The sequence below is a fragment of the Lactuca sativa genome, chromosome 5 (assembly GCF_002870075.4).
Source record: "Lactuca sativa cultivar Salinas chromosome 5, Lsat_Salinas_v11, whole genome shotgun sequence".
Lineage (NCBI taxonomy): Eukaryota > Viridiplantae > Streptophyta > Magnoliopsida > Asterales > Asteraceae > Lactuca > Lactuca sativa.
Window position 1 is genome coordinate 133,215,946 of NC_056627.2, and position 19,692 is coordinate 133,235,637.

Consider the following 19,692-nt stretch of genomic DNA (forward strand, 5'->3'; position numbering starts at 1 on the left):
GGAATATTTTAGGCATTTACTTACGTAGGTGCAGTCTCAACCTTCATGTTTGGCAACCAATAAAGAGTTCTTAGATCCAGATACATCTTGTCTGCTCCGGGATTGATGGAATATCTACTCCTATAGGCTTCATCTAAAACTAGCTCCTTGACCTCTCTAAATTTCACAACCCATATTTGCTTCGAAAAATATCACGTTCCATTATCCTTAATCTCTAGTTGTTTTTCCATTCCACTGAGGCCTTCTTCATTAAGGTTTTTTTCCATTAAAGTCTTAAACAAATCACTTCTAATCTGCGAGATTAGGTTAGACTGAATAATCATCATAAGTTCTTTGACTCTACGAGCTTTAACTCGTTCTTTACGGATCAAGGTGTTAGCTACGATGTTAGCCTTGCCTGGGTGGGAACAAATCTCACAATCATAGTCATTTAGCAACTCTAACCATCTCCTTTGACTCATGTTAAGCTCATTCCGGTCGAAGATGTGTTGTAGACTCTTGTGATCCGTGAAGATTACATACTTTGTTCCATAAAGGTAATGATGCCATATCTTTAGGGAAAAACTACCACTCCCAACTCTAAGTTATGGGTGGTGTAGTTGCTCTCATGCACCTTGAGATATCATGAGTCATACGTTATGACCTTCTTCCTTTGTATCAATACGCATCCCAACTCCTGATGTGAGTCATCATAATATACAAAAAAAATCATCAGTACCTTCTGGAAGGGATAATATCGATGCACTACAAAACATTTCCTTCAACTTTTGGAAAGTTGCTTCCTCTTTGTCTCCCAAAACAAATTTTACTTCCTTTTTGGTCAATGCTGTGAGGGGTTTTGGCTATACGAGAAAAAATCTCTATGAATACCCGGTAATAGCCAGTCCGTCCTAAAAATTGATGAACCTTGGTTGGTGCTGTTGGATATAGTGTCTAAGTCCATAACTATATTTAGTATGTACTTGACCCGACCCGGCATGGTCCATTTGGGTTGCACTTCACCCGAACAATTTATGGATAATCTGTTGAGAATAGTACAACTTATGATTTATTAATATATTATAAGTTCTAATATATTAACATAAGATCATATTATTTAATTAGTATTGATCTATAATTAATCTAGGATTAATTTAGAGATCAAAGATATTAGTAATTAAATATGGGCTTCTATATTTATATAGTGTGGGCTAAGGCTTATTTGGAATGGGCTAGGCTTGCATGGAAAAGTCCATGGATACTCCATGGAGCTTTAACCCATGGATCTCATGGAAATGAAGAGACATGGGTATTAGGGTTTACATGGATGTAACCCTAATCCACCACACTATATAAAGAAGGCTTTGGTTCTTGAAATCACACGAGTTGACACTTGTTGAGGTGAGGGACGATTTCAAGATAGTAGTGACTATTCTCTCAAAGTTCCAAGTTTGTGGTGATTTGTGATTTCCATTTGAGGCGTCCACACTATTGGTGCTAGGCTCTAAAACTCCAAACAATCAACTACAACTACAAGGTAAGTATTTCTACTAGCTTTATTTGATTCATGTTCCCCATGCCATGCTAGTTAGGATATGAACCTTGGAAAAATAATTATTTGCATGTATCTTAGACAAACATAGATCCAAGGTTTATTAGGGTTGCATGTACACTTAGGATGTGTTAGAATGCTCCAAACCCATCAGTGGTATCAGAGCCTAGGCTTGTTTGTTTGATACTTGATGCAAAATAGTTGAAAAAGTCGAAAAACTTGTTGTTTGCCTGATGAACTTGCCGAGTCCATTGGGGGACTCGCCAAGTTCTTGTGTATCTTCAACCTACTCGCCGAGTAGGTTCATGCACTCGGCGAGTAGGAGCCACAGAGTGCAGATTTTCGACTTTAGTTGCTAGAAATGGACTAGAAACATTACCCTAAACTGTTTTGGTACTTGAAAACTTGTTTTAGATGATGTAATGTCTTTGCTAATCCATTTACAACAACTTGTTATCAAAATTACAAAGTTTTATGTGTAATTTTTGATTCATGAAAGTGTTCATATTCATGTTCTTGATCTTATGATGTTTAGATGATCATAGGAATTATTTGTAACCTATGTGGTACTTTAATTCTTGATCATAATGTGCTTTAATGGAGTCCATAACCTGTCCTCAAGTTATGGAAAACCTAAAGTCACTTGAATTAAAAACCATTAAAAGAACACAAGAGTTAGAAAAATGAAGAGTCTTCATTTTTATTACTCTAGTAAACTCATAAGTTACAACAAATAAAAAGTTTTGAAAGTTTACAAAACTTGCCCTCAAGTTTTGGAACAAGTAAAGTCATATTAAAAACTTTAGTTCCAACCCTTAGAATTTTAAAAGTTAAAATTCAACCCTTATACTTATAATATTATAAGTTAATAATATATACATATATATATATATATATATATATATATATATATATATATATATATATATGTATAAGATTAAAGTCGTCTTACCGCTAGTACGCCTCATTCACGAAGCCGGTCTATAAGGTGGGTATAAGGTTGTTGCCTATAAAATGGCAACTTAATGGGTGTCCACTCTCACCCACCGCTTGCTTGACTGGTGGAGGGTCGTTAGCCGAACGGGTAAGACAAGGACTTATAAATTCTCATTACAAGTATGATGAATATTATAAAGTAACTAAATGTTTTATTAAATTCCCAATCTTATTTACTTTAGGAAAAAATGTGAATAAGGTGCTAATCCATGAAATTACACTTTACACTTTGTCTAAGTCGTTAGTGGAGCGTGTGTGGTTAACCGGCACACTAACTTGGACTTAACAAGGTAGGTAACGGGTGACTTAATATTTATCATAGTATCGATGGAGCGTGTGTGGTTAACCGGCACATCGATTCAGGGGTAATTTATTAAGGGTACCAAGTAATTTTCATGGTTACTTCACACCTCGTTCTGTGATCCTCGGCATCTCAGTCACAAAACTTGGAGGGCACACTCAAGATTGAAACATGCCTTTGAAAATTTCATTGAATCTCAAAAGAATCTAGGAGTTTCTAAGAACCAAATTAAATATTTTAGTATTTCGACTTTGGTGGAAATTGGTGAATCATCATTCACATACCTTTCATATATGTTATTACTTAGATTACGACATACCTCTTCTAAGTATAATATATTGTGATTGGGTCCTAGCCTTAATATTACATTTGGGTGTTTTATTAAGGACTATCTCTATATCTAAACTAATTATTTCTTTCTTCTCTTACTAGATGTCTGCAAACAACGCTACTTCAGGCTCTAATCCTAGTGGCTCCTTTTCTCTTATGAACTTGTGTGGGAAAGTCACTTTTGAAGGATCCAACTTTAATGAATGGATCAGAAACATCAGAATGATTACTCGCTACGAGGACAAGGAATATGTCCTCGATAAGGAGCTTAAGGAGATTGATGAGACAGTTGCTACTCCTCATGAGATCGCTGAGTTTAGGGCACATGAAAGGGATGCCACCAAAGTGGCATGCATCATGATGGCCACTATGACCGCAGATCTCCAAAAATCCTATGAAGATTTCTACCCCTATGAGATGCACCAAGACTTGATGGAAAGATACCCTCAAAGTGCTCGTCAAGAGAGGTATGAAATCATCTCCTCCATGATAACAACTCGCATGAAGGATGGTGAACCCATCACGGGCCACATGCAGAAAATGCAAAGATTTGTGGACCGTTTGCTGAAGCTTAATGTGAATTTCACGGAGGAGCTAGCAATAGATATTATTTTGCACTCCTTACCTTCATGTTATGATCAATTCCGCATGAAATACCACATGAACAAGGAAGAGGTCACTCTCAGCAAACTTCAAGGACTCTTAAAGACCACGGAAAGTGGTCTTAAGGGTAAGGCGATTGTTACTACTCCTACTCCTACCAACTCCCCCCCAGTCTTGGCAATCGGGAAAGGACGAGGGAATAAGAGAAAGAGTTCTTCGAAGGGTACCAAGGTTAGGACCCTTGATGGCTCTTCTTCAAGTGGAACCAAGAAAGGTTTCATCACTCCTTCTTCTGACCCAAAAGAGGCTGAATGCTTCTATTTCCATGAAAAGGCACATTGGAAGCGGAACTGCCCAAAGTACCAGCAAGATGTGAAGGATGGGAAAGTTAAACCCAACCATGCAGGTATTTACACTATCTTATCTAATAACTCACCCCATTCTAATTCTTGGGTCCTTGATACCGGTTGTGGTATTCATATATGTTCTGATTTACAAGGACTAAGAAGAAGTGAGAATGTGGAGCAACGAAGAATAAACTTGATCATGGGAAACAGGAAAGCTTCACATGTCACCAAGATTGGAGTTTATACTTTATCGCTAAGTAGTGGGTTTAGTTTAGATTTAAATAAGTGTTGTTATTTGCCAGAAATGGCAAGAAATATTATTTCCTTTCATGCATTGGATAAACAAGGTTTCACCTTTTCATTTGATAATGAAGTTGGTTCGATTAATGCTTTCTTTAATAATATTCTTTATTTTAAAGCATTACCTTGGATGGCGTGTATGAAACAGTATATGTGGTTGATAACTTAGGAAATAATGTATTGTGTATTGATTCTGTTAATAATAATAACTTGGATAAAGCATCATTATGGCATTGTCGTCTTGGACATATAAGCAAGAAACGCATAGGCCAACTCCAAAAGGATGGAGTCTTGGAGTCATTTGACCTAAAGTCAGATGATAGTTGCAAATCATGCTTACTTGGGAAAATGACAAAGTCACCCTTCACAGGTTCTTGTGAGAGGGGTGAAGGTTTGTTGGACCTTGTACACATGGATGTGTGTGGACCATTCAAACATGCCACAAGGGATGCTAATCGTTATTATTTGATTTTTACTGATGATTACAGTAGATATGGATATGTCTACTTGATCAAGCATAAGTCAGAGACTTTCGAAAGGTTTAAGGAATTTAAACTGGAAGTCGAGAATCAATTGGGCAGGAACATTAAGATGCTTCGATCCGATCGAGGTGGTGAGTATCTTAGTTTAGAGTTCCTCGACTATCTTAGGGAATGTGGGATTGTCTCACAATTGACACCTCCCAGGACACCACAGTTGAATGGTGTAGCTGAGAGGCGTAATCGAACCTTGCTGGATATGGTTCGTTCCATGATGAGTCGAGCTTCGCTACCAATCTCATTCTGGGGGTATGCCTTAGAGATTGCCGCCCATATTCTTAATCTAGTCCCTACAAAGAAAGTTGCCAAAACTCCTCACGAGATGTGGACTGGTAAAGTACCCAACCTAGACCACATCAAGATTTGGGGTTGCGAGGCTTTTGTTAGGCGCGAGAATCATGACAAGCTAGAACCCCGAAGCGAGAGGTATATTTTCATCGGCTACCCACAAAGATCCTTTTGTTACCTCTTCTACAGACCTATTGATAATGTGGTCTTTGTAGCAAGAAGAGGAGTCTTTCGAGAGAGAAAGAGAGTTTATAAGCCAAGGAGACAATGGGAGGCAAATTGATCTTGAAGAAATTCAAAAGTCAAGAGGTGAAGGAACTTCAAACGCTAGCCCTCAACTTGAGGAGGAAACTCCTGTTGAGCCAATTGACGAATCTGTACCTCTGAGGCGTTCCACGAGAGTTAGGAATGCACCTGAGCATTACTATGGTTTCCATATTACTACAGAAGGTGAGACACTTATTAGTGATGAGACACTAGTAGGTCTGGATGAGCCTAACAGTTACACGGAAGCCATGGCAGGCCTTGAGGCTGCTAAATGGAAAGAGGCTATGGATAGCGAGATACAGTCCATGTATGACAATCAAGTTTGGAACTTGGTTGAGAATGTACCAGGTCGTAAGACTGTAGGGTGCAAATGGATCATCAAGAAGAAGACCGACATGGATGGTAATGTACACACTTATAAGGCTCGACTAGTTGCAAAAGGTTATTCTCAAACTTCGGGAGTTGATTATGATGAAACCTTTTCACCAGTGGCCAAGATAAAGTCTATTAGGGTTCTGTTAGCCATTGCTGCATTTCATGAATATGAAATATGGCAAGTGGATGTCAAAACCGCTTTCCTTAATGGAAAGTTGGCTGAAGATGTTTACATGGTTCAGCCAGAGGGTTTTGTCAGTACACAGTACCCCAATAGAGTGTGTATATCAAGGCTAGTGGGAGCATAGTCACTTTTTTGATGAGAAAGTCAAGGAATTTGGCTTTTCAAGGAGTGAAGATGAATCTTGTGTCTATATCAAGGCTAGTGGGAGCATAGTCACTTTTTTGGTACTATATGTGGATGACATACTACTCATAGGAAATGACATCCCATCCTTGCAGGAAGTTAAGTCCTGGCTTGGGAAATGTTTCGCTATGAAGGACCTTGGTGAAGCTGTCTATATCCTAGGGATAAGGATTTTGAGAAACAGGAGTAAAAGACTAATTGGACTTAGTCAAAGCACCTATGTGGACAAAGTGTTGAAAAGATTCAACATGCATAACTCTATGAAAGGTGAGTTACCCATTCATAGTAATGCCAGATTGAGTAAGACACAAAGCCCTAGTACTGAGGCTGAGATAGCAGAAATGAGTCGACTACCTTATGCATCAGTTGTAGGATCGATCATGTATGCTATGACGTGTACTCGACCTGATGTAGCCTTTGCTTTGAGCATGGTTAGCAGGTACCAGGGGAACCCTGGCAAGGCACACTGGACTGCGGTAAAGAATATCCTCAAGTACCTGCGGAGGACTAAGGACTGGGTCCTTACCCTCGGTGGGAGTGATGACTTGAGAGTTGTAGGGTATAGTGATGCTAGCTTCCAGACTGATAGGGATAATTTCCGCTCTCAGTCGGGTTGGGTCATTACCTTAAATGGAGGAGCAATCACTTGGAAGAGTTCCAAGCAGGAGACAGTGGCTGATTCCACTTGTGAATCAGAATATATAACAGCAAGCGAGGCAGCAAACGAGGCTATATGGCTAAAGAACTTCATCGGAGACCATGGAGTTGTTCCAGCTATAAAAGAGCCAATGGAGATTTTATGTGATAGCAATAGTGCGGTTGCCTTAGCCAAGGAACCAAGAGATCATGGGAGATCCAGGCACATTGACAGAAAATATCACTTCATCCGACATCGAATAGAAGAAGGAATCCTCGTGGCAAAGAGGGTATCATCAGATGAGAACCCAGCAGATCCCCTCACGAAGGGACTGAGTAGGGTTAAGCATCTCCAGCATGCTCGGAGCATAGGGCTGAAGGATGATATAAGTTTTAGTAGTTAGATAAATTATGAAATTTGTAAAGTGTAATTGACATTAGATGATGAATAAAAGGTGTTTTATTTATGAGTAAAGTGTTGCTATCTCTTGTCGATCGTTTACTATATTTCTTTTGCATGTTTTGACTTCCAGAATAATTATGTTTGGTATATCATATTATTCAAACCTCCACAGTCGGTCATATGTCGGAAGTAGGTATGAATCAAGACTGTCATGATTGGTTGCAGAGGTCTAAGGTATTGGACATGGCTACAACAATAATGAGTGCTCATAAGTTCTGAGCATTGGACTCAACCCACGCTCATTGGAATCACTTCATGGAATTTTATCTCGAGTGATCATGAGACGGTAATATCATATAAGTCTTCAAACCTAGAGATATGATTTGTTACTTACGAGTTGGTTATGCATTGATTGTACGAAAACGCATTGGTAACTCGATGTTATAAAACGTGCCTTTGTGTATAATTCAATGAGTGGTAGAACAAACATATGAGTCGAAGTTTATCTCTTCCTTCTTGGATTAGAAGCTGATATATGGGCCCCTCGATGATTTTGTTTTGACCTATGTACCGAGCCCGGTCAGAACTAAATTGGTGTGTTCAGTTAAGTTCTATGTCAAACAAATCGGAAATCGGGTAGCAAATGTTGGGCAATAAGTAAGACCATGTTCCATGTATTTGTCCGGCTGATAACTAGAACAGAGGATTATATGATCACTTATCTAAAATGGCGCGTTCTAGTTTAACAGAGTTTAAAGAGCTACGATTGCTGATAGGTTCCTCAAGTCATACTTGCAACTATAGTTATTAGACTTATCTAAGTGGGAGACTGTTGGATATAATGTCTAAGTCCATAACTATATTTGGTATGTACTTGACCCGACCCGACATGGTCCATTTGGGTTGCACTTCACCCGAACAATTTATGGATAATCTGTTGAGAATAGTACAACTTATGATTTATTAATATATTATAAGTTCTAATATATTAATATAAGATCATATTATTTAATTAGTATTGATCTATAATTAATCTAGGATTAATTTAGAGATCAAATATATTACTAATTAAATATGGGCTTCTATATTTATATAGTGTGGGCTAAGGCTTATTTGGAATGGGCTAGGCTTGCATGGAAAAGTCCATGGATACTCCATGGAGCTTTAACCCATGGATCTCATGGAAATGAAGAGACATGGGTATTAGGGTTTACATGGATGTAACCCTAATCCACCACACTATATAAAGAAGGCTTTGGTTCTTGAAATCACACGAGTTGACACTTGTTGAGGTGAGGGCTGATTTCAAGATAGTAGTGACTATTCTCTCAAAGTTCCAAGTTTGTGGTGATTTGTGATTTCCATTTGAGGCATCCACACTATTGGTGCTAGGTTCTAAAACTCCAAACAATCAACTACAACTACAAGGTAAGTATTTCTACTAGCTTTATTTGATTCATGTTCCCCATGCCATGCTAGTTAGGATATGAACCTTGGAAAAATAATTATTTGCATGTATCATAGACAAAGATAGATACAAGGTTTATTAGGGTTGCATGTACACTTAGGAAGTGTTAGAATGCTCAAAACCCATCAGGTGCCTTGGGCGCTTCCCAATTCTTTATGACCTCAATCTTAGAAGGGTCGACATGAATATCCTCGATGCTTATTTTTGAGAAAGTGTACTTCTCTCATCCAAAATTCACACTTAGAGAATTTTTCATACAACTCTTCTATCGTTAAAATCTCTAGGATTACTCAAATATTTTACCCATTCTCTTCCTTGGTTTGTAACTATACTAGAATATTTTCAATGAATATGATGTGCGTAAAATTCACTGGTTTTAATCCTACTTTTAAATTATAAATTAAGCACACAAAGGCAGTGAACCTGTCTTTTAGTGGTATAGTTGGATAAGTAGAGTGTCGAACTCAGGGAACGGAAATTAAACTAATAACTAATTTTAACTAAGCAAGTAATAAAAGTAAAGGTTTTTCTCTAGTTTTACAAGACTAGAATCTTAAACACAACACCTAACAAGTGATTAACTAAAAACTAAAACAAGTAAAAATTCACCAAATTTGATAAAGAGTTCCTGTTTTGGTCCAACCAATTCACTCCTATGGTTATTTGTGTAATAATGTGATAAGTTAATTGTTATTGGTTACCAACTATAGTGGTTAGATTCATGTTCAGTAATACTAACCCTTAGACAATTAATCAATTCAAGCAGTGGCCAATTGTTTAAACTAATTAATTCCCTAGTTCAATTATTTGGATTAAATAAGATTTGTAATTGGTTAATCAAGTGGGTGTTTCAATTAACCTCTTGTTTGTTGGTTTTTCAAAAAAGCTTACACATTAATTTACCCATTCCCTTATTAATTCTAGTTTCATGTTCATTATTCCTAGACATATGATAAAGTGGTCACATAAACATATGAGGTTAACAACTAAGAGATGTTCATGCAGCTTAATTGTCTTCCAATTAACAGAAAATAGTTGTGGTTAATGCATAAGGTTCTTTAACAAACTTAATTTAATAAAATCACCAATAAACAATTAACAAAAGTAATAATTAAACCATAGGAGTAATGTGGTTCTTCCTAAACAGAAACCATCCGAATTTTCGCTCATGATTAGAAAGAAAACAAGCTCAAGAAAGAATTTAATTAAGCTAAACATAATTCAATCCTAATATTAAGTGGAAAATATAACCTAATTCGCCTCCGAACTTCAAAGATCGAAGGTTAGGGTTCCTCAGGTCTTCAGGGGTTTCTTCAGTCGTATCTCTTTCTTTAAGGAAGCCAGAAAAGTTCTTCAATTCGGATTAAGACTCCATATTTATAGTTATCACAAAACATGGGCTACTCGGCGAGTAGGTCGTGGACTTGCCGAGTAGGTGTGTGGAATCCGTGTACGGTAAGGATTTTTGACTTTTCTTCGGGAACATTCTCAAGGACTCGCCGAGTTTGCGCGTGGACTCGCCGAGTAGGTGTGTGGTTTTTCCTTTTTCTTCATTCTTTGGTCTCGAATCGCTTCTCCTTATTCCTTTTTGCTTCCAAGCATGTCTTTGGACTGAAAACACAATTTAAGCATTATTAAGTACCTTTTGCCCACATTATGCACATAATTAGCTAAAAATGTATAAAAATATATGCTAAACATATGGCTAATTATGCAAATATCAAAATACCCCACACTTGACTTTTGCTTGCCCCCAAGCAAAACTGAATTTTAACAGATTAGAATCACATAAGACAACTCCAATCGAACCCAGCCATTATGCCAAGACCGCAACGCATGCATTTGTGTCTAAAATTTTCCTAATAACCTCCCATACTCTAAATACTCACAATTCTCATAAACATTTGCTCACTTTTCCCGAACAATGCTCATTTTTTGCATCCCTCTGAATCCATCCGCAAAAAACCTCTTAACCTCAAGGTGTTTTTTGTTTAGCAACCCAAGCGTACATAATCTAGACAATTACAATTTATGATACCACATTAGAGCTCTTTGGAATTCTTCACTTCTTTCATCTTTAATCTTTAATTTCTTTGAATTCACCACCTTGTTGGTTGATTTTTGGTATCTTCAACTTCTTGAATTACTTCAAAAATTTTGATCTTTTACTTCATACTTTAACTTTGATGCTCCAAAAATTCTTCAAACTTTTCTTGTATTTCTCTCTCTTCTTTTAACATGTAACTCACTTTTTTTCACTCAAAACCCTACATGCTTAAGCAGGGGCGCTCAACTTCAACCTTTATTGGTTAATGATAAAATTTTCCTGGATACATTTTTGGTACACGATGCTAAACATATTGCATCCTTCGGGCTAAGCGAGGTCGTGTTTTTGTCCCATGATTTCACTAGAATAAGGGGGCCACAAATTCACTATAATGTATATAGGCTGAACTAAACATTTGAGTTTTCATGCAATCATCCACACAATTCTAACATCGAATCCTAATTACTTTTTACCAAAATTTTCTAAATTAAATCCTAAGTAACATTTTTAGTATGCAATAGGGCAATTTTTTTAAAATAGACCTAAATTATGATATTAGGATTCTAAATTTGCTAAGATGTAACCAACCCCCTACCCCACACTTATTTCATGCAATGTCCCCATTGCATGATATGCATGAAAATAAAAAAATGAAATATATAGAGAATTGGAACAAACACCCCTGGGGTATCAGTCGCGAAGGTGATTTTCTTCAACTAAACTCCAACTTTTAATGACTTTAGACATGGGAACAACTCTTCCATGTCTTGGGTGTCATGTCGTGTGTGGTAGACTTGCAAATGACTCAAATATGTAGGACAAAGCTCCTAGAAACCTTCAGGAATGAATCTTCATGAAAAAGTTAATAAGTACTGCAATGGACGTGCCCAAAATAGCTTTGGAATTCGAAAAATGTCGATGGACTAAGCGAGTATTATCGTGTACTCGACGAGTATATTGCCAACTTGCAGTAATGTCGGGTAATTACCCATGTACTCGCTGAGTAGGCTATGTGCACTCGGCGAGTAGGCGCTGAGTTAAGAAAAATGCTCTGCTAGTTTACTTCTTGACTGAGGTGTTGAATGTGGGTAATTCAGTGACTCTTCTTCTAATTACTTCAGCAATAATGCACTCTATCACCCTCAACTCTAACGGACTCAACCTTAATGGAAAACACTTCGTACTCTCATCTAAGCATTTATCTCTTGAACCTTGACCCTTAAGACTTCTAAATGCATCCTAACCTTCCAATCCTGAAAAAAAAAATGCGACCACAAGTAAAAGCAACCAAATAAAAGTCTAAAAGCATAATTATCCAAGTTCAATAATATTCCAAAACCAAACACCATAAAAAAATAAAAACACAAGACATCAAATCTTCAATCTTCCTCATCCATGTTCACTCCTCCAGCACCACTACCTCCTTCTTCATTGTTCCTACGCATCCTTTCATCCCAATTCATGATATAGGGATAACCGGGACCGGGTCTTAGGGTGATATTCATTTGTTGGAAAAGATACTCAAATGATTGATTATTGTAATTGACACCCCTCCTAATGTCATCCAAGTATCTTTGATATTCAACTTGGTTCCACCCGTCGTTCTCTTCCTCCACCGGAATAACCGGTGGGTCTTCTCGTACCCGCTCACTCCTTTGCCTCACCTATCGCCCCGGCTCCTCGGGAATAACCGCCACGTCCTCATGTGGAATGGAATAAGAATCTCCAAATTTTTCTACAATTCGTGCCCTCCGATATAAAGTAGTGTTGAAAGGAGGGGGAGAAATGGCGGTTAGTGCCCTCGCCTCTTGCAAATCCAAAATATCGTATGATCGCGCGAACCTAGTAACGAACATTCCTCCATTGATTTTGGAGGTCGCCTTCTCTTTGACAGCCCCATCCGAGAGATATTTTGCCAAGCAGTAAGGAAGGTTGCAAAAGACATTGGGAGTAATGATGCTCCAAAGGTAAAAGATATCAAGTGTCGGGACCTTGTCATCGTCCTTCCGCATATTGATTGTGCTAGCAATGAAGCTGTGGATAAGACAATGAATTGGTGAGTGGATGTGGCCTTCCTGTGTGGAAGATGGAATGTATACCCGGTTGGCAATGGTGTTCCACCAGGTGGAAGCAACAACCTCTTCAGGGAGGTATTTATGGAACTGATCCAAAAAAATTTCAAAACCTTCATTTAACATGGCACTTTGATTGTAGATGCCAATTCTCCATGCTAGCTCCACCATGCTGCACTGTCGCAGCTCCCCACCAAGTGAAACTGAAAAAACATTGGAATTATAATACTCCCTACCACCCCGGAATGAGATGGTAGCGAAGAATTCCCAACACAACTCCGCAAAAACTGGCTCTTGGATCTTGAACAATTGTAGCCATCCATCACAAATGATGGTAGAATCCCCCACATCGCACGATTTCACCAAGTAAGGTGTCAATTCTTCCTCCAGCCCAATCTTCCCCAACCAATCCCAGTTTATTGCATTGGGAAGGTGGATCTCCTTTTTCTTTAGAGCTTCCACTTCGTTTTTAGCACGGGCCTGTGAAGATTTAGATGTTATTTGGTGAAAAGAAAGCCACTGGATGTCTCCTTGGCTTCCCCCTCATGAAGTTTGGCCTCTTTTGGACATGGTTCCTGCAAAATAACATTAAGAAAGCACAAACAAACAACACCCAACAGTTAAAATTAAACAACACAGATTTGTCAAGGCCTCTACTCGCCGAGTTCAAGAACTACTCGGCGAGTAGGAAGAACATCGGGACAGATTGCTCTCGGACCCATATGGGTTAATTAAAACACTCAATTTTCCATAGGGGTTTGTTGTACTAAGTACAATAAACACTAATCCAAAATAAATTCTGTCCAAAACCTCCTAACTCATAGTAAAATCAAAAACCTAGAAATTAAGGAAACCCCCAAATCCGAGTTTTGGACAAAATTAGGGCTAAGAAGTGATAAAGCTTTAACCTTTAAGAAGTATTAGGAGTAAAGATCTTACCTTTATGCTTGAAAGATGGCGATTCAACAAAGATTGAAGAAATGGCTTGAGAGTAGATATGCACGGCGAGTATGAGGGTAATGTTTAGAATAAGAGAAAAACCCTTATTTACAGATTAAAAACTACATGTGTAAATTTTCTACTCGCTAAGTAGAAGAGTGCTACTCGCCGAGTAGATCTGCGTATTCGCGATTTTCTGGGCTTATAAAGATATACTCGCCGAGTACGCGTGTAAACTCGGCGAGTAAGTCTTGCAGATTGAAAAAAAAACTTAATTTTTTTGATTTTTTAAACCACCACCCCACACTCTAAGAATTGCTTGCCCTCAAGCAATCATTTAAAACATGTTTTCAGAGGAAGAATGAAAATAAAACATTACGTAAGAAATTAAAAAAAAAATTGAAAAGAAATGCAAACTCTAAACTCGGGTTGCCTCCCGGAAGCGCTTCTTTTTAAGGAGTCATTAGTTGGACTCCTTCCATGCTACGTTTCTGCCATTCCCTCCAGCAACAGCCCTTCTTCTATGTCTTCATTCCTTGGGACTCCTTCTTCATATCTTTTTACTCTATGTCCATTGACTTTAAAAGGGGTACCATCTTTTGTTAATAGCTCTATAGCACCATGTGGAAACACCTTCTTCACTAGAAAAGGACCATCCCATCTTGACTTGAGTTTGCCCAGAAAAAGTTTCAGTCTTGAATTAAAAAGTAACACCTTTTGCCCTTCATGAAACTCTTTATTACCCTTCATCCTCTTGTCATGCCAACTTTTGGTTTTCTCTTTATAAATTAAAGAACTAGTGTAAGCATCATTTCTAAGTTCCTCAAGGGCATTCATTTGTATCAACCGGTTGTTCTTGAGCTCTGCTATGTTGAAGTTGCACATTTTTAAAGCCCAAAAAGCTTTATGCTCGATTTCCACCGGTAAATGACATTGCTTTCCATAAACTAGCCTATATGGTGTAGTACCAATAGGTGTTTTGAAAGCTGTTCAGAAGGCCCAAAGTGCATCATCTATCTTGTCTGACCACTCTTTCCGATTGCTCCCCGCCGATCTTTCCAAGATTCTCTTCAAGGCTCTATTGGTCACTTCGGTTTGCCCACTCGTTTGTGGATGGTAAGATGTAGAGAATTTATGAGTTACCCCATATTTCCTTAACACCTTTTCTAGTTGATCATTGGCAAAATGAGTGCCCCGGTCACTTATAAGAGCTTTTGGGACTCCAAATCTTGAAAATAGCTTCTTCAAAAATTGCACCACCACCCGAGCATCATTAGTTGGTAATGCTTGTGCCTCCGCCCATTTGGATACATAATCCACCGCCACTAATATGTATTTGTTGCCTTTTGACATGGGATAAGGTCCCATGAAATCAATCCCCCAAACATCAAATACCTCGCACACTTGAATACTTTGTTGTGGCATTTCATGTCGGGATGAAATGTTTCCCGCTCTTTGGCATGCATCACATTCTTTGACAAATTGGGATGCATCTTTAAACATGGTGGGCCAATAAAACCCAATGTCAAATATCTTCTTAGCAGTGTAGTGTGCTCCATGATGTCCTCCGGTGGGCCCGCTATGACAATGCTCCAAGATTTGTCGGCTTTCATTTCCGAACACACATCTTCGTATGATTCCATCCGCGCAACTTCGGAAAAGGTAAGGCTCATCCCAAAAGTAATATTATATTTCTGAAAAGAATTTCTTCGTTTGTTGGCGGGTAAGATCTTTTAGGATGTACTTGCTAGCTAAGTAATTAGCTATGTCCGCGAACCATGGCTCTTCTCTCGTGGTCACCATAATGTATTCGTCCAGGAAGTCATCTCCAACTCTATCTTCTTGCAATTGCGGGTTTTCAAGCCTTGATAAGTGGTCGGCTGCTACATTCTCCATTCCCTTCTTGTCGCGTATCTCGATGTCAAACTCTTGAAGAAGTAGAACCCGTCGTATCAATCTTGGCTTGGCATCCTGCTTGGCAAACAAATACTTGATACCAAAGTGGTCAGTAAAAATAGTTGTTTTAGATAAAACTAAATAAGGGCGGAATTTATCAAAGGCATACACCACAGCTAATAATTCTTTTTCGGTGGTGTTGTAATTCTCTTTGGCCAAATTTAGAGTTTTACTCGCATAATAAATAGGTCAAAAGTGCTTATCAACCCTTTGACCAAGGACAGCTCCTAAAGAAAAGTCACTAGCATCACACATTATTTCAAACAGTAACTCTCAATTCGGGGCAATAATGATCGGGACATTAGTCAATTTTTCTTCCAAAAATTCAAACGCCTCTAAACACTATTTAGTAAAATTGAATGGTTCATCTTTTAAAATCAATTATGTTAGAGGTCTAGTTATTTTAGAAAAATCTATTATAAAACGCCGGTAAAAACCCGCATGTCCAACAAAACTTCTAATGCCCTTCAAGTTGGTGGAGGTAATTTGGCAATGGTGTCAATCTTTGCCTGATCCACTTCAATTCCCGATTTGGAAACCTTGTGGCCTAGAACTATACCCTCCTTGACCATAAAGTGACATTTCTCCCAATTAAGAACTAAGTCAGTCTTTTCACACCTAACAAGCATCAAATCAAGGTTAGTGAGACAATCATGGAAGGAAGATCCAAAAACAAAAAAGTCATCCATAAAGACTTCCACGAATTTTTCCACCATGTCGTGGAATATGGTTGTCATGCACCGTTGAAATGTCGCGGGTGCATTGCATAACCTAAAGGGCATGCGTCGATAAGCAAAAGTCCCACTTGGGCAAGTAAAAGTGGTCTTTTCTTGCTCCATGGGGTCTATGGTTATTTGGAAATAACCCGAAAAGCTGTCCAAGAAACAATAGAAACTATGGCCCGATAATCGTTCTAGCATTTGATCAATAAAAGGTAAGGGAAAATGGTCTTTACGAGTCGCATCGTTTAGCTTTCGATAATCGATGCACACTCTACAACCGGTTACCGTTCGTTTCGGAATAAGCTCATTCTTCTCGTTGGTTATGACCGTCATTCCTCCTTTTTCTGGCACCACTTGGACCAGACTCACCCACGGACTGTTGGAAATAGAGTAAATGATCCTCGCATCTAAGAGCTTGACTACTTCCTTCTTGACGACTTCTTGCATGTTTGGGTTTAATCTTCTTTGGTGTTGTACAACTGGCTATGCTCCTGCTTCCAGGTTAATCTTGTGTGAACAATAAGAGGGACTTATTCCCTTGATGTCGGTAATGCTCCATGCTATAGCCCGTTTCCGCTTCTTCAATACTTGAACTAGTTCTTCTTTTTCAGATTCAAAGAGGTCAGAGGCTATTATAACTGGCTTTTGATGGCCATCTTCAAGGAAAGCATACTCCAAGTGATGTGGTAACGTTTTAAGCTCGGTTTTTGGGTTCTATTTGTTGTAATCGCCGAGTGCAGTAAAAGGACTCGGCGAGTCAGTTGCTGAATTTACGAATTCCATCTTTTCTTCACATGGACTCGGCGAGTATATCGGCCCTACTCGCCGAGTATCTCTGTCAGACTGCTTTTTTATTTCTTCATACTCAGCTTCTTCCAGCAGCCTCTCAATCTCCAGTAAGTCTTTTTCAGCATCAAATTCTTCATCAAAGATAGTGGACTTGTTGGAATCTTTATTATCACACTCCTCCATCAATTCATCAAACATGTCAATTGAGAATTCCATGTCATCACTATTCCTTGCATGCTTCATAGCTTGATCAACCCTGAAAGTTACTGAATCTTATCCTACCCGTAAAGTAAGCTTCGAGTCTCTCATGTCCACTATAGCACTTGTCGTGTTGAGGAAAGGTCTTCCAAGGATGATCGGGACTTGAGGATCCGCTTCCATGTCTAGAATTATAAAATCTGCGGGAAATACCAACTTGTCCACCTTGACTAATAAGTCTTCACATATTCCTCTTGGAAATGTGACTGTCTTGTTTGCTAAGTGAATTGCCATGCGGATTGGCCTTGGTTCCGGGAGATCCAATTTCTTGAAGAATGAATAGGGCATGAGGTTCACACTTGCTCCCGAATCAGCCAAAGCATGGATGGTGGCCAAGTTGCCAAATTGGCAAGGCAAAGTGAAGCTTCCCAGGTCACCTTTCTTCTTTGGTAATTTGTTTAACATGGTAGCCGAGCAGTTTTCATTAAGGACTACTTCTTTCACCTCCTCCATCTTCCTTCTATTGGGTTGAAGCTCTTTGAGGAACTTTGCATATTTTGGCATTTAAGTGACGGCTTCAATGAAGGGTATGTTGATTTGAAGGGCTTTAATGTGGTCGAGAAACTTCTGGTACTCCTCTTCCTGCTTTTCTTTCTTAGCTCGGGTTGGATATGGCATTGGAGGCTAAAAGGGCTTTTCAGGAACTTGTTCTTTCAAATCTGGCAGTGGACTCGTCGATTCCATATTATGGACTCGGGGAGTAGAGTCTGTGTCATGCATATTTTTATTTTTATTTTGTTTTTCTGCCTCCTCCTTTTGCAAGTCGTTGGGTGCTTCATTCTGAATGGGGGCCAGAGGAGTAATTATCTTCCCACGTCTTGTTGTGACTATGTTTATGTGCGTGCCTCGTAGGTTGTTTTCAGTTTTACTAGGAAGTTCGTCGGGTGGTCTTTGATTGATTTGTTGAGCAAGCTACCCAAGTTGTGTTTCAAAGTTGTGGATAGAGGCTTGTTGGTTTCTAAGTATGGTTCTTGTTTCTTGGACTGCAGCATCATGATCATTATGTCTCTTTTCTGAAGCAGCTACAAACTTGGTAAGCATCTCTTCCAAACTTAGTTTTCTTTCTTATGTCGGCTCCTCCTTTTGGTAAAAACCTCTTCCTTTTTGCTTGAACTTCTCCTCCTTAGCCTTCTTGTACTCGTCATAAGGGAGTCACTCCTTCTTTGGTTTGTGCCAGTCTTCATCATATCGGTCCCCAATTGAGTAACAAACTTGCACCTTTTTGTTGCCATTCTCATCCAAGTCGCAGTCTCTAGTAAGGTGAGGCCCATTGCAATTCTCACAACCCACCTGAATAGCATGTATCGTTTGATCCATTTTATCCATCCTCCTATCCATGGTTTTTAGCATAGCCATGACTGCTGACAAGTCTTCTGAAGCTGCATAGGCGGCTCCCCTAGTCACATCATTTCTTGAATTATGGAATTCTCTAGAATGCTTAGAGAATTCTTCAACCATTTGCTTTATTACTGGAGGTGCCTTCTTCGTGAGTGGACCTTGCGAGTCAAGTAATTGCCTAGTGGTATAATTTAATCCATCATAAAAGATGGAGACTTCTTGTTGGCTATTGAGGTCATGATGTGGGCAATTCCTTAGCAAGCTCTTGTACCTCTCCCAAGCTTCATATAGTGACTCTCCTGCTTGTTATTCAAAGTTGGCAATGGCTTTCTTGAGCTTGGATATCTTGGATGGTGGGCGGAATTGATCAATGATTTCTTCTTTCAATTGGGCCCATGTAGTGCTTGATCCGGGGGGCAATGACTTAAGCCAATCCTTTGCAGCACCCTTCAAAGTAACCGGAAGCATGCGAAGTAGCTGAGTTTCCCGAGGCACATTTGGAACATTGAAATAATCAGCCACATCATTTACTTCATCCAAGTGCTTGTAAGCATCTTCATGGTCTTTCCCAGTAAAGGGGATCTCCTTGACTAAAGCAAGAATGTGACCCTTAAGCTCAAAAGTAGCAGTTGCGGGAATTGCGGGTTGCACAAGTCCCAGGCCAGTGTCATCGTGGATCCTCTTCTTCCATTCTCCCATGGCGATTTCATCAATGTTAGCCATGGTGAGTGCTAACTCGTTGCCGGAATCGTAGTTGTGCCCGAATGTAGGTTCTTCTTCCTCCTCGGTGTCGTACTCGGTGTCTTCTTTGATCGGGTCT

The 19,692-nt window shown here is 39.1% G+C and overlaps 1 protein-coding gene and 1 non-coding gene across 2 annotated transcripts; one reads left to right on the plus strand and one right to left on the minus strand.

Annotated features, from left to right (window-relative positions):
• Window positions 1–17,549: 17,549 nt before the first annotated feature.
• On the minus strand, window positions 17,550–18,038 carry LOC128134216 (uncharacterized). The gene has a single exon (XM_052771696.1). It carries the CDS (start codon window positions 18,036–18,038, stop codon window positions 17,550–17,552), a length of 489 nt encoding a protein of 162 aa, XP_052627656.1.
• Window positions 18,039–19,104: 1,066 nt separating this feature from the next.
• On the plus strand, window positions 19,105–19,211 carry LOC128126495 (small nucleolar RNA R71). Its single transcript, XR_008224490.1, has one exon. It is a non-coding gene; the product is annotated as a small nucleolar RNA R71 (small nucleolar RNA).
• Window positions 19,212–19,692: the final 481 nt, after the last annotated feature.